At 39.7% G+C, this 15,229-nt stretch overlaps 1 protein-coding gene across 17 annotated transcripts in view; it reads left to right on the forward strand.

Moving 5' to 3' along the window:
- The window catches only part of BPTF (bromodomain PHD finger transcription factor), a 114,351-nt gene that overhangs the window by 18,655 nt on the left and 80,467 nt on the right, over positions 1-15,229 (forward strand). For 16 of the 17 annotated variants that reach the window (XM_089540963.1, XM_089476724.1, XM_089476706.1 and 13 more), the window contains exons 3-5: positions 8,616-8,839; positions 13,516-13,725; positions 13,967-14,149. In XM_089540963.1, coding sequence (XP_089397089.1) covers positions 8,616-8,839; positions 13,516-13,725; positions 13,967-14,149 — 617 coding nt within the window. The remainder of the gene's footprint in view (positions 1-8,615; positions 8,840-13,515; positions 13,726-13,966; positions 14,150-15,229) is intronic. The other variant, XM_089476698.1, reaches the window with a different exon arrangement.

Below are 15,229 nucleotides of genomic sequence, written 5' to 3' on the forward strand. Positions count from 1 at the left end.
AGAATATTTGGAGGGCAAAAGAATCCATACCCCTTTGTTGTTGTTAACTGCTGCCAGGTTGACTTTGACTTATACCTATGAATGAGAGATCTCTTATGGTGACCCTATGAATAAGAGATCAAGCCTTCTCATTGGCATCTCCCACCCTTTGGAACTGCCTTCTGCAGGAGGCTAGGCTGGCCTCCCTGCTGCTAGTATGCATTTCTGTTTAATCAGACTTTTAATGGTTAAGCAGGAAAGGTTTTTACTGAGATCTGTGTTTTATTTGTTTTTTTAATATTTTGAATTGCTTTTAAATGATTTTATATAGTATAATGAGGGGGTAATTGTGTTTAAGAATTATTAAGGTATTTTAACTGATTGCCTTTGGAAGCCACCTTGGGTCCCATTCTAGGAGAAAGGCAGCAAATAGATAAATAAGCCATGCTGCTAAGGTCTTGAAAACTCAGAGCAATGGCTTCCTTGATGGAGTCTGTCCACCTTTTACTTTGAAGAAAGAACAAGCATCCAGGAAAGAAAATATGTAGCTGAAAGAGTATAGTGCAATTGAGCCTGGCAGGTAAAAATACATAGTCTTACTGCTCAGGCTTGTTTTCTCATGTCAATAATCAATTCAGTTCTTCCCTTTTTGTTTTTCCTATTCTAGATTATGCTAATTTTTCACTATAGGGGTTTTTTTTTAAAGAAAAATCATATTCTACCATTCCCTGTTTTTTGATATTTGAGTAGGCCTTGCTCATTCAGTTTCAAAAATAGTTTTATAGCTATGCAGGTTGAAACTGGATTTTTCAAAACAGAGATTGAAATTCTTAAGAACCTGAATTCTCTGGGTGGAATCAGGGTGTACATTTTGGGAGGGGGGAACACCTTAGCTGCCTATATAACTGAGAGTTGTATAATCTCTCAAAACTGCAACAAGTTAATTCGGATTAATGTATGATAGTGCTGTATCTAGTATAGTAAATTATCTTCATTGTTCAAGAGTTATATGGCACTCTGTTTTATATGGTAGCTTTTCATTATGTTTTAAACATTAAAAGTTAATGTAAGGAGATCTAGTGTGGATCTCAATCTGCATGTTTTTTTAAAAAAACTAAACTAGTTGGGACTATACAGTCAGCCCTTTTTATACACGGATTCAAGCATACACGGTTTGAAAATGTTCCAAAAAAGTACAAATTTCAAATATCAAACCTTGATTTTCTATTTTTTATAAGGGACACCATTTTGCTATGTCATTATATTTAATAGGACTAGAGCATCCACAGATTTTGTTATCCATGGGGATCTTGGAACCAAACCCCATCGTATAACAAGGGCTCACTGTAGTTTAAATTAAACTATGGTGTTATGACATATATATTTTATATCTGCTTCCTAAGTACAGCTAGTACTGTCAAGGGCAGTAATGTTTTACAAAAACTAAAAGGTGACATTCTTCATAAAGCTGGTGAATTTTGATCATTTGGATGGGTACCATTCAGCTTCCAGAATAATTTCATTTACCTTGCAGGTAGACAGGCACAATCACTCAGGCAGGCAAACAAAGGCACATAAAACTAGATTGTTCTGTTGATTCCATAATAATAATAACTTTTCAGTATCAGTATAGGGTTGTAAATTGCTATAAAAGCAGAAGGGACTAGAAACAGCCAATGAATCTATTGAGAGAGAGTCTCAGAATGTATAAAGGAAGATTTTATTTCTCAGAATATCCCTGTCAACTAACTAGGGATAAACTTTGGAGACTTTTTTTTTAGATCCCTGTAAGTCAATTTTCAAATTGTTTTTCCCTGAAGAAAGCTACACAGATATGTTCTAGCCTCAACTTGTTGGGCAATTTGGAGAAATAAAACCTTTAACAGCTTGGGGACAAAGGCCAAGCCAGCAGGGATTCTTTACACTGGTGTTTAACAGGGGAAGCCCACAGTCTTGTTCAGTGCCTCCTTAAGACTTCTCAGTATGGACACTGAAGGACCTGCTGCAGTCACCTGCAACACTTGTGGGATGTTTGTATTCTTGCCTAGAGATGAGGGGAATTTCACCTGCACTAAGTGCAAGTTGGTGTCCCTCTTAGAAGAGAAAGTACAGCAGCTGGAGGCCCAGGTAGCTACACTTCAGCATTTTAGGGAGCAAGAGGTTTCACTTGATAGAACAGGCTAAAGGATCTTGGATGGGAAACACACAGAGGAGGTTGATGGGGAGGAGGAAGTCATTTCACATACAACAGAAGTAGATGGCTGGAGGAATGTCACACACAGAAGTAGGGAAAACAGGGAATGTTCTGTGAGCTTGCAGCTACAGAATCAATTTGAATCTCTCTCTACTATCAAGGATGATGAGGAAGGGCAGCAGGGACAGAGCAGGGGACCCTGAGAGTTCCACTAAAGGGAACAGCTGCTGCTAACCCTAGGAGAGGTACTGAACCAGTGGTTTGTGTGCCTGACAAGATATCTCGGGAGGTGTGCTGTCTCCCTAGGGCAAAGATCCGTGATGTGACAGAGAGGCTGACAAGACTTGTCAAGCCTAATGACCATTACCCCTTTCTTTTGGTGGGAACCAATGACACTTCAAAGCACAGCCTTCAGAATATGATAAGGGATTATGAGGCTTATGCCCAGATTTTAAGGGCAACCTGTTCAACCTGAGAGCGTGTAGTGGAAATCTCCCTCCCAGTAAACTTATCCACAGCAGGGCTGACACAGACAAAGAGACACCAAATTTGGTTTTAGACACTATGTATGTAACATTTATTGAAATACACAGACATAGACAGATACAAGTACCAAGAGAGCTCTCACACACACCATTCACACAATACTCACACACACAGAAGGCACTTCACTGAAGCCGTTGATCAGTCGTCTTCATGAAGGCATGGGAGCTCTGTTGCCGCGGGTCCAGAGCACACCTTTGATTTGGAAAAGTCTCTCTTTTAAGGCTTTACCACATCCTCCGTCTTGCTGTCTTTACGTGAGGACCTCTTCCTTTGACGCTGACTAACACTTCAGATCGAACAGTTCTTTGCAGTCTCTTCCTTATCAGTCTTTGTTTCTATCCAGGCTGTTCGTACAGTCCTGGATATCTTCTTCTTTACGGATAAGCAGCTACATCCAAGGTTTTGGACACGCCATCTATCGCCACATCAGCAGTTCTCAAAAAATCATCGCATTGCTTGCCAGGCAGCTTTCCCCATCATGCATTGCGCATTCTCCATTTCGTTAGCTCCAGTAGTGCTTTTCATACACATTCATACATTTCCTTACACTTTGGGTGTAGAAAGTTGAAAGAGATGGATGCACAGGTTGTCATCTCATCTCTTCTCCCAGTCAAAGAGCATGGTCCAGGAAGGGAGAAGAAAATGGTGGATGTAAACAACTGGCTCCGTAGATGGTACCGCCAAGAATGGTTTGGATTCTTGGATCATGGACTGAGATTCCACGAGGAAGGACTTCTGGCAAGGGATGGGTTGCATCTCACACCAGTTGGCAAAAAACGTTTTTGCTAGTAGTCTCAAAAATTTGATCAGGAGGGCTTTAAAGTGAGTTATGTGGGGGAGGGAGACAGTATTCTGGAAGGCAAAAGGGCTGGATAAAATAGACAAACTGTCATAGAGGGAACAAGGAGCCAACAGTGGGAGGAAAAAATGTTTGCACCGGCAGCAAATAAAGAGAACACATGGTCTTAAATGTCTCTACACTAATACACAGAGTATGGGAAATAAGCAAGCTGAACTTGAACTCCTAGTACAACAAAGGCATCACTGAAACCTGGTGGGATGAGTCTCATGAATGTAGGAATAGAGGAGTATAACCTTTTCAAGAGAAATAGGCAAAACAGGAAAGGAGGAGGAATAGCCTTATATGTCAGGGACATTTACACCAGTGAAGAGATCCAGGGCATCGATCCTGGAAGCCAGGTGGAGAGCATCTGGATAAAAATTAAAGGAGACCCCTGAGTCAGATGGAGAAATTGGATGATGCCTTTCTAGAACAGATGACCACACACTCAGAAAAGAGAGATATAGTAGTGATGGGTGACTTCAACTATCCTGATATTTGCTGGAAGTCAAACTCAGCCAAATCCTCAAGGTCTAGCAAATTCCTCACTTGCCTTGGAGACAGTTTCATTGTCCAAAAGGTGGAAGAGGCAACAAGGCAACAGAGGTTTTGGATCTGATCCTAACCAACAGTGATGACCTAGTTAATGGGGTGCAAGTGGTAGGATCCTTAGGTGGAAGTGATCATGTACTCCTGGAGTTTGTTAAATAATGGAAAGGAGAAGCCAGGCATAGTCAGATACACATTCTAGATTTTAGGAGAGCGGATTTTAGTAAACTTAGAGAAATACTGGGGGTGATCCCATGGTCAGGAATACTAAAAGATAAGGGAGTGCAAGACGGATGGGACTTTCTCAAAAGGGAGACACAATTTGAAACAGTTCCAATGAGGAAGAAAAATGGGAAGTGTCTGAAGAAACCAGGATGGATGACTAAGGAACTTTCAACTGAACTGACTTTTAAACAGAACATGTATAAGAAATGGGGAAATCACCAAAGAGGAATTCAAACAAATAGCAAGCACATTTAGGGGTAAAGTCAGAAAAGCGTAGAATGAACTCAGGCTTGCTAGAGAGGTTAAGAACAATAAAAAGGGCTTTTTTTGGATATGTCCCCAGCAAAAGGAAGAAAAAGGAAATGATAGGTCCACTGTGTGGAGAAGATGGCAAAATGCTAACAGAAGACAGAGAAAAGTCAGAATTACTCAACACCTTCTTTGCCTCAGTCTTCTCAGAAAAGGTAAAGGGTGCTCAACCTGAGGATAATGGAGCAGAGGACAGAATAGGGGAAATTCAGCACAGAATAAGTAAAGAGATAGTACAGGAATACCTGGTTAATCTAAATGAATATAAGGCACGTTACAGACCGCCCGTTTGAGGCGGCCTGTATCTGGCCTTTTCCCCGCTGGATCGGGGTCTCAGCTGCCACAACGGCAGCCTCTGAGGCCCCAATCCGCTGCTTTCCAGTCCGCGGGGAAGCGGCAAAAGGCCGCTTCCCCGCGGCCTGGAAAGGGGTGTCCTTGGGGCTTCATGCCCCAAGGACACCCGACGGTGGCGGGGACAAACAGAAAGGGGCCGCTCAGCCCCTTTCTACTTTGCGTCGCTGGCGCAGCCGTCTAAAGGCTGCGCCCAGCGACGCAAAGCTGGAAGGAGCTCCGAAACAGCGCCAGTACGTCACTTCCGCACCGCTCCATTTGGAGGTGGCGCGGTTGTGACATACCAATGGTATAGGGCGCCGCCATTTTGTACGTACCAGGTATGTACTAGGGTTAGGGACGCCCTTTCCTAACCCTAGTACGTACCTGGTACGTACTTTGTGCGCGTCTGTAACGCGCCTAAGTCTCCAGGACCGGATGAACTACATCCAAGGGTATTAAAAGAACTGGCCAATGTAATATCAGAGCCATTGGCAATAATCTTTGAGAACTCCTGGAGAACAGGAGAAGTCCCAGCAGACTGAAGGAGGGCAAACGTTGTCCCCATCTTCAAAAGGGGAAAAAAGAGGATCCCAACAATTATTGTCCAGTTAGTCTGACATCAATACCAGGAAAGATTCTGGAGCAGATCATTAAACAAAGAGTGTGTGAACATCTAGAAAGCAATTCCATAATCACAAAAACTCAACATGGATTTCAGAGAAACAAGTCATGCCAGGCAAACCTAATCTCTTTTTTTGATAAAATTACCAGTTTGGTAGACGAAAGGAATGCTGTGGATATAATATATCTTGATTTCAGTAAGGCCTTTGACAGGGTTCCCCATGACATTCTTGCAAACAAGCTAGTAAAATGTGGGCTAGACAAAGTGACTATTACATGAATTTGTAATTGGCTGACTGGCCGAAGCCAAAGGGTGCTCAACAATGGCTCCTTTTCATCCTGGAGGGAGGTGGCCAGTGGGGTCCAACAGGGTTCTGTCCTGGGCCCAGTGCTATTCAACATCTTTATCACTGACTTGGATGACAAAATTGGGGGCATGCTTATCAAATTTGCAGATGATACCAAACTAGGAGGAGTAGCTAATACCCCAGAAGACAGGATCAAAATTCAAAATTACCTTAATAGATTAGAAAGCTGGGCCAAAGCTAACAAAATGAATTTCAACACAGAGAAATGTAAGGTACTGCACTTAGGGCAGAAAAATGAAATGTACAAATATAGGATGGGTGACACCTGGCTGAACGAGACTATGTGTGAAAGGGATCTGGGGGTCCAAGTAGACCACAAGTTGAACATGAGTCAACAGTGCGACGCGGCAGCTAACAAGGCCAATGCATTTTTAGGCTGCATCAATAAAAGTATAGTGTCTAGATCAAAGGAAGTAATAGTGCCACTATATTCTGCTCTGGTCAGGCCCCACCTGGAATATTGCATCCAGTTCTGGGCACCACAATTTAAAAAGGATGTGGAGAAACTGGAGCGTGCCCAAAGGAGAGCAACTAAAATGGTGAAGGGTTTGGAAACCATGCACTGTGAGGAACGCCTTAGGGATCTGGGTGTGTTCAGCCTGGAGAAGAGAAGGTTGAGGTGATATGATAGCCCTGTTTAAATATTTGATGTGATGTCATATTGAGGAGGGAGCTAAATTATTTTCGGCTGCTCCAGAGACTAGGACCCGGAACAATGGATGCAAGCTCTAGGAAAAGAGATTCTACCTCAACATTAGGAGGAACTTCCTGACAGTAAGGGCTGTTTGACAGTGGAACACACTCCTTCCTCAGAGTGTAGTGGAGTCTCCCTCCTTGGAGGTCTTTAAACAGAGGCTGGATGGCCATCTGCCGGGGATGCTTTGATGTGGATTTTCCTGCATGGCGGGGGGGTTGGACTGGATGGCCCTTGCAGTCTCTTCCAACTCTATGATTCTATGGCCCATGGCAAGATTATCAACTCAAGTTCCTAGCCTCCCATTTGGGGCCTGACTTTTTGGATTCTTCTGACTCTTGTTGGATTTTACATGTTCCTTGTTTTTCTCAAGCCTGCATTATAAATATTTTAATAATTATTTACATAATACAATAGAGAAATGAGCTAGAGTTGTTCATATGAAGATTTAAAAGATAAAATACTTGTTATCAATCCATGCTTGAAAGAACAAATCAGCTAAAATTACATTTTTGAGGCTTAAAATGTAAAGGGTGCACATAGTAAATTGCCTTTTTTTTTAGTCAGATCATTGGTCCATTCAGTGGTCCATGGGATGGATAAGGCATGCAGTCCCGTGCTGTCTATTTCAACTGAGATTGGTCTCGGACAGAGATCTTTCCTGTCTCTCCTGTTGTCCTGATATTTTTAGCTGGAGACAGGGCGGATTGAACATGGTACCCTCTGCAAGCTAAGCATATTCTCTGTCATTAATATACTATGAAATCAACGGACTCTACCCTGATTAGAAGAAAGTGCTCATGTTGGGAAGGTTCTTAATTCATAGAACTTAATTCTTTGCTGCCATACAAGTCTTATGGGCTATAGTGTGCCAAATTTTAAATACAGTTTTGGATACCTCAGTAGTATTGAAACAATAGCTTATAGTACAAGAATCTATATTCAAAACTTAGCAGCAAAAGTCAGGAGTTTTTGCTTTAAGGTAGCCCTGTTAATTCTTGCTGCTACCATATCAGAACAATTTGCTCCCACATTTGATGTTTGGATGTATCTGCTCTTGCACTCAGAAGAAGAAAAAAAAACAGTGACTGCACATTTATTAATTTGGAAGAAAATATGCAGTAATGCTTATTTGTGCCAGTATTTGCAAACATTGGAATGTTCATTTTATTTTTTAAAGTGAATTATTCTCTCGGGGATTAATACAGATCTGTTAACGCTCCACTTCATTGTTTTTTCAGACTACATCTGTAGTTTTCACAAGTGCATTTGGGGTACATTTCCTAAGACAGAGTAATAGCTTATGTTTTTCCAAGTGCTCAACATGATATCAGAGGCAAGACCCTGCGGTACTCCCCAAATGAGAAAAGAAATAATTTTTTTCCTGGTAACAAAGATTAGATTGATGGATAATTGCAGGTTCCAGATGTAATAACAATAACCCAAATGCTTTACTTTTCTCCTCTTCCCCCTGATTCACCTTCAGTAGATCTGGTGTGTGGTGTAAAACTGAAAAATCCAATTAGATCTGAGTAAGAATACAAGTGCTGTTATATATAGTGCTATTGGTAAACCACTGTTCTTGTTTTTTATTGTTTTTGGAACAACCTCCCTGAAATTTTATTTAGTATTGGAATATATAATATGGCATAGGATACTGTATTGCAATATATAATATGGCACAAGAAAAAAACACTTTGAATATAGGAACTGGTTTGTATGCTGTGATAATACAATTCTTAAGTAATATAGAAAATCATGTTATACAAATTGAAATGGGAAGCAATATGGGAAGCAGCTATTCATATGAGCTTGGTAAGAGCTAATGGATGATTGGGGAGGTGAGAACCAACAATTTATAATAATCTAAAGCAAACCTTGGCTAAGTTTTGATATTCTTCTTCCTGTTTTCCTTGCTAACTCATGTGCAATTATTCCAATACTGTACTGTCACAGAGAAGAAGATTCAGAATGTGAGAAAGATAAGAAAATCTGGTACTATAGCACAAAAGTCCAGCTGGCAGAGTTAATTGAATGCCTTGACAAAGATTACTGGGAAGCTGATCTTTGCAAAACTCTAGAAGAAATGCATGAAGAAATTCATCGGCATATGGATATAACAGAAGACCTTACTAATAAAGCACGGGGTAGCAACAAATCGTTTCTTGCTGCGGCAAATGGTAAGAATCTATTTAACTAATTTTGAATTGCTAATTACACGCAATGCTTTATCAACTATGTTTTGAATGTTTAACTCGTTGACTTGTATCTCACTGACAAAAAATCTGTGTGAAAAAAAGGGCATATCTGTTAAAGAAAATTAGGAAGGCCAAGTTATATTGGGTTAATATTGTGAAATGTTCTGTGAAAGGAACTTTTAATGACCCTAGAATTTATGATTTTGACAGGTGCATTTATCAGTCCTGTTTGTACTTACAGTTATCTGAAAATATACAAACTATAGACCAAGGTTCTTCCTGTTGCTGTTCCAGAAAAATCACTAATATAATTGTTTTAAACCCTGTGCTTTAATAGGGTAAACAGACAGTAGAAATTCCATATTGTTCTTCTGATAGCCTACCATTCTTGGAATGCAAAGTTCAGATGTTACATATTCATTCTTTCAGCTTATATTTAGCAAATGAATTCAACCAAAATAGATATCCACAGTTCCTTGTTAGACTCAAACTATCATTCTGCACTTGGTTTTTGTAATCTCTAGGAATGGAAATCAACCAAGAGAAGCAGTTAAATTAGAGCTGCAGTTCTGTTTGTTGCTTAGCTCAAATACACTATCCAAGCCATTTGGCATGTTTGGAAAATTAACTCCTAGCTTAATAAGCCAGTTTATATATAAACTCAGTGTGCCTACACACAGTTGTAGTTCCCCCCCCCTCCCCCACATGTAAGAAAGAAGCCAGAAAACCACAGTTGAGCATAGCTTCCTATTTGCAAACTGGTAGCTATGGTTCATGGCTTCCAGTGAAGTCGAAATACATAAACAGACTCTAAACCATGGCTTCATATCCTATCCTGTCATATTTGGAAGCCATTAGCCATCATTTCCAAGATCAAATATAATGGGAAACAATGATAAACTCTGAATTCTTGTCTTATTTTCTCACTTATATGGAGCAAAAGACTAGTACATGAGTATCATTCAGGGGCAACAGATCTATTAATGATTTGGTAGACCTACTGCAGATATTGTGTTTGAATTATACAAATACAGCTGTTTTCTATGAAATAATTAAGGGAACAGGGAATTGGCACTTAAAATTTCCTTACGTATTTAAGTATAATATATATTGGACTCAAAATTCAGTGGAAAATATGCACATATATTAGCTTTATGAAGAGGGGATTGTATACTTCTTTCAGTCACTATGCATCTCTGAGATGCATTCATAGTTTTTTGTGGGTTTTTCAGGTTATGAGGCCTTGTTCTAGAAGAGTTTATTCCTGACGTTTTGCCAGCAACTGTGGCTGGCCTCATAGCCTGAAGAACCCACAAAAAACATCTCTGAGATATTTCATTCCTTGGCAAATTGTATTCCCCAATCAGGGTGAGTGCTTTTGTCTCAGTCACTATGTATAATTTCCAAATGGTAATGGAAAACCTGCATCTGCTGGCAGTATAAGAGGATAATTTCATACACTGACATCACTTGAGACCATATATATTGCCCATGTTGGTAATGTAAATTTATCTCAAGAAGTTAGGACCTCACTTAGTCAATATGGCCGTATTTTTGATAAGCCAAAATAATTTCCATTTTAAAATAGAAAAAGAGTACAAAAATATGGCTTGGGCTTCAAAGATACAAGGCATTTCATTCTTTCCATCTCTCTCTCCTCCCCTTTCTTTCTCTGGTATGTGTATAGGCAGTTACTTGTCTCCCCACCCCCACTCCTAATAATACAGTGGGCTGGGAACTATCCATAGTGGCCTTTCCTGGGAGCAGGAAATACATATGGTGGAGCTGCATATGGGTTGCCCCTACACACCCAGACAAATGTGCTTTCTGCTTTTGCAGTGGTCCTGTTAGATGCAAGCCTATGCACTTTTATAGCTTACATCTTTAAGCAAAACATGAAACAAATATATTATTTATATATAACACTCATATCCCACCTTTCTCCCAAAATTGTCCCAAAATTTGGGGCATAATGTCGATATGGATGTAAGAGAATAAATGTGATCCAAAGATATAAAATTTACTTTGTACAGTAATTTAAAAGAAAATCTATATATCCCACCTTTCTCCCAAAATGGAATCCAAGGCAACTTAACAATACACATTTTAAAGTGTTATTTCCTAAAAACCGCATGCTTTTAGATTAATTTTTAACATAATCTAGTTTACAATCAAAACAAAACACACTCAAAGATAAAGAAAATTGAGGGGGGAAAGAAAAAGAAAGTAAAAAGGAAAGGAAAGAAAGTGGGGAAAAAACAGTGAAAGCAAAAGGGCAAAAAAAGACATACAACTAATACACCAGTAGGGCTTTGAAACCCACCCACTCCGGCATCCTGACTGTAACAAAAATAAAATAAAAGGGAGGATTATTCTGCCATTACAGATGAAATTAAATAATCCTACTAAAATTATTAATAACCATAGCCACTGATTGTTATGTCATTTCTTACTGCTCAAAGAGTCCATGTACTTTTTTTGTCCATATACTGTTCCCAGTATTTCAGAATGTTTTCTGTTGTCTTATCTTTTAGAACCCTTGTTAATTTGGCCATTTGAGCTAACTCAGCAGCATTAACAATCCATATTTCCATCATCGGTGCTTCAGTTTGCAGAAACAATATTCTTGCTGCTGTTGACATATGTTGAAGAAATGATCCCTGTTTACTGTCCATGTTTTCATCCATAATGCTCAACAAAAACATTTCTGATAACATTACAAAATCCTTAATGTTTTTTGGATTAACATATCAGTGTTTCTGAAACCAGTAACTTTTCACCTTCTAGCAAGTCCACCACATATGACAAAATGATCCTTCCTTATCTTCACATCTTCAATATTGATTTGAAACATTCTGGGCCATTTTCGATAGCTTATTTGGATTTAGATAAAGTCTACACATTATCTTATATAGATTTTCTTTTAAATTACTGCACGGAAAACACTTTACATCTTTGGATCACATTTATTATGATTATTCATATGGACATTATGCCCCAAATTTTGGGCTCACCTCAGAAAGCATGCTTTAAGCTATCTTTTCACTACTGAAATGAAGCAGCTTTATTTTGGCCTGTCTCTATGGGGCCATAGTCACTGGTGTTGTGTTTTACCACACTGGGATTGTTTAGGTTCTCATAATGCTTGGCAACATTTATAGCTTTCATTGTTTAATAAAAGGCGTAAACAGTGAGTAAGCAAGAGTAAAACTATCTAGTTCCGACTTTGCTGTGACCATTGTTCCCATTGGAGGAAATGGCTATGGTATGTTTTGGAAGAATAGATCTGCCTCCTGAGAAAGAGAGCCAGCGTGGTGTAGTGGTTTGAGCATTGTACTACAACTCAGGAGAACAGGGTTCAATTCCTCACTGAGGCATGGAAACCCACTGAGTAACCTTGGCTCAGTCATACACAGAAAACCCCATAATAGGTTTGTCTTAGGGTCGCCATAAGTCAGAAGCAAAGATGCACAACAACAACAACCTGCCTCCTCCAGTCTTCTACCAAAACATATCACTTTTTTGGTGACACCGGGAGCTACGTCTAGTACTGGAGCTTTTGCGACAGTTAAATAATTCGATGCCAGGAGTAGGTCAGATTTCATACCCTCCTTCTTAGGAACATTCTTAGGGCCGAAGCATATGGCCAGAGGCCGCTCTGGCCACAGTCGGGCTAAGACCATGGCAACCGCATGACCTACTCCTGAAGCAAGCTGTCGCTGCAGTCCCAAACCAGTGCAGCCAGAAGATGGATTATACCCACTCCTTTTTGATCAGATCCAAAGGACTGGACTGCAGCACCATCTGAACACCACGCCCCCAAAGTGGCCAGAAGCTGCTTTATTTGGCCCATGTGTTTCAGGCCTCAGTTGAGTTTTCTGTAATCCCACAGTTTAGCATTGCACCATTTTGTAGAGTTCTGTTGGACGTGCCTTCTTCCATATCCTGCCCTATCATTGAGTTCTCCTTACTAAAGATGCACTCCTGTTAGTTTAACATTTGTTTCCTGAATATTTGCTTCTTTTAATCTATTGTGTAATCCATTCATAAATCTCAGTTTTATAAATTCAACAATTAATACTTACACATATTCTCTGAAATAATTTCTAGACAATCCATATTGACCAAGCAGTGTACAAAATCAAAACAAACAGCTTCATTTATATACCATTTCATACCGAACGAGCAGTATCTAAGCAGTTTACAACTGTAAGCTAATTGCCCCCAACAAGCTGAGTACTCATTTTAGCGACCTGGGAAGGATGCAAGCCTGAGTCAAGCTTGAACCCTGGCTAGTATTGAACTCGCAACCTTATTGTTTTGAGTGAGTGGCTGCAGTACAGGCATTTAACCACTGCATCACCAGGGCTCCTATCCTGAGGTTATGCTGTCATTTTCTGTGACATTTCTTGGACGCTGCATATTGACTGGTAAACTTGTTCTTTCCAAAACCGAGCACAATTCCATGTGAAATAGTACTGCACAGACTGAAGCTTCATTGGGTATTTGTTCTACTACATGGATCTGTTAGTTGTACATTGGGATGCTTTAGGTAAGGGAGAGAGACAGAAGCTATGTTACCTGTACCCAAGATCCTTCAGAGTTGTAGTCTCTAACTTGACTTTGTCTTTGGTCCAAATTTCCCATTTTTCCTTTAGAAGAAATTCTGGAAGCAGCTAGAATCAGAAAGGGTGAAACATTGGAGGATAAAAACTCAGTGGCTGACGAAACAGAAAAGGAAAAATCTAGTGTTGACAATAAAGACAGCACAGATGTTGATAATGGCAAAGAAGAGCTTTCAAACCAACAGCCAGGTGCAAGCAAAGAAATACCACATGAAGAAAGTTCTGAAAAAGGACGCAAAGAAGGTAAAGACAATGTATTAGTCAATATATTTGTTGGAATACCATTCACTCTAATGATTTTTAAAAAATAGCATTTCATATTTGCATCTTTAATCTGTTGTTTTTTCTCTAATTATGCTACAGAATGTACCTAGTGCAAACAGTTTTCATGAACTTAATTTTTGTATGCATGCTATTATCTATATTTATTTAGGAGCCAATTTTGGAAAATATCTATAAAGATTTCTTGTGCATTTTATTGTAGAGTCAACTGATGGGGATAAAAGCAATTCCGTGACATTACCTGTTGGAGGCAAAGTCATAGAGTCTGCTGCAGGAGAAGCTAATGCTTCTGAAGGGAAGAGCGCAGTGGGATGTGAACCAGAAACCCTTGATGATAATGAGGCAGACAAGAATTCAACATCAGAGCCTCCCAAGGATGTTACAGGTACAGTGGACAGTATATACATGTCTGTAATTTAGAGAATAGTAATATACTTGTTAATGATGGTGAAGTAAATTACTTTAAATTTTTTTGCTGTTGCTGGTGCTGCTTTGCTGGACTGGACTGTATGTTGTGATTGTTTTGTATGCAGTCAGTAGTGTTCAACATTTACTTTGAGGGTGCTCATGTCACTTTGTCCTCCAAATATTTGGACTTAGATTAAGTTCAGTGTAGGTTTTCTCTTTCCTTGACCACTTTGTTTATTTTCCATAACCCTAAGCATATGTTACATAGATTTAAGTAAAGATCATCCAGACATATGTGATCACAAGGACCACATGTATATGTAATGTTAATCCATGACTTGGTATCCTATACATATGCTACAGTGAGCCTAGTACTCTGTTATCCTCCCTAAGGTTTTGCTTTTGCATTTTAGTTAACTGAATTTTTTTGTGTTGTCTGCCAAATTTAAACAAGCTAAATCTAGGTAATTGACTTCTGCAACTGTATTGTTGAAATAAATAACTGTTAATTGCAGTTCTAGTTCTGAATGATACAGTAAATAGTTTAACTTAAGGTGGGATCCATTGGGGTGCTCCCTGTGGATTTTTCTGCTTCTGACAGTAGATATAGGTCTTCCTCTCCTGTTCCTCCCTGTTGTGTCAGAAACATGCTCAGGTGGAGAATTCACAGCTGTCCAGAGAAGGTTTTTTAGGGCTCTGGGATGCTCCAAAAAGGGGAAGGGATCACTCCTCCCAATTCAACTAGTGGAAGAATTTCTGCTTCAACAGGAATTGAAGTAAAGAACTGAATCCTGGCCAAATGTTTTGGCCTCTTCCTTCTAGCTGTATGGAACAAGAAGAGAGAAGATACACACCAGGCTAAACTTATAACTTATTGTAATGATTCCCAAAGTTGGGTCCTCAAATGTTGTTTGAGTTCTATCTCAGAAGCCCTAGGCTGAGGTCAGAGTTTCTCAAGCTGTAGTCAAACAGTATTTGGGGAGCCTAGTGTGGAAACTATGGATAATGTGATAATGTAAATGCAGCTGTTTTGATCTACGAGCAAGAATAGATCAGA

This window comes from Sceloporus occidentalis, unplaced genomic scaffold (genome assembly GCF_023333645.1).
Source record: "Sceloporus occidentalis isolate IW3139 unplaced genomic scaffold, rSceOcc1.0.p SCAF_1, whole genome shotgun sequence".
In the NCBI taxonomy this organism is placed as follows: domain Eukaryota; kingdom Metazoa; phylum Chordata; class Lepidosauria; order Squamata; family Phrynosomatidae; genus Sceloporus; species Sceloporus occidentalis.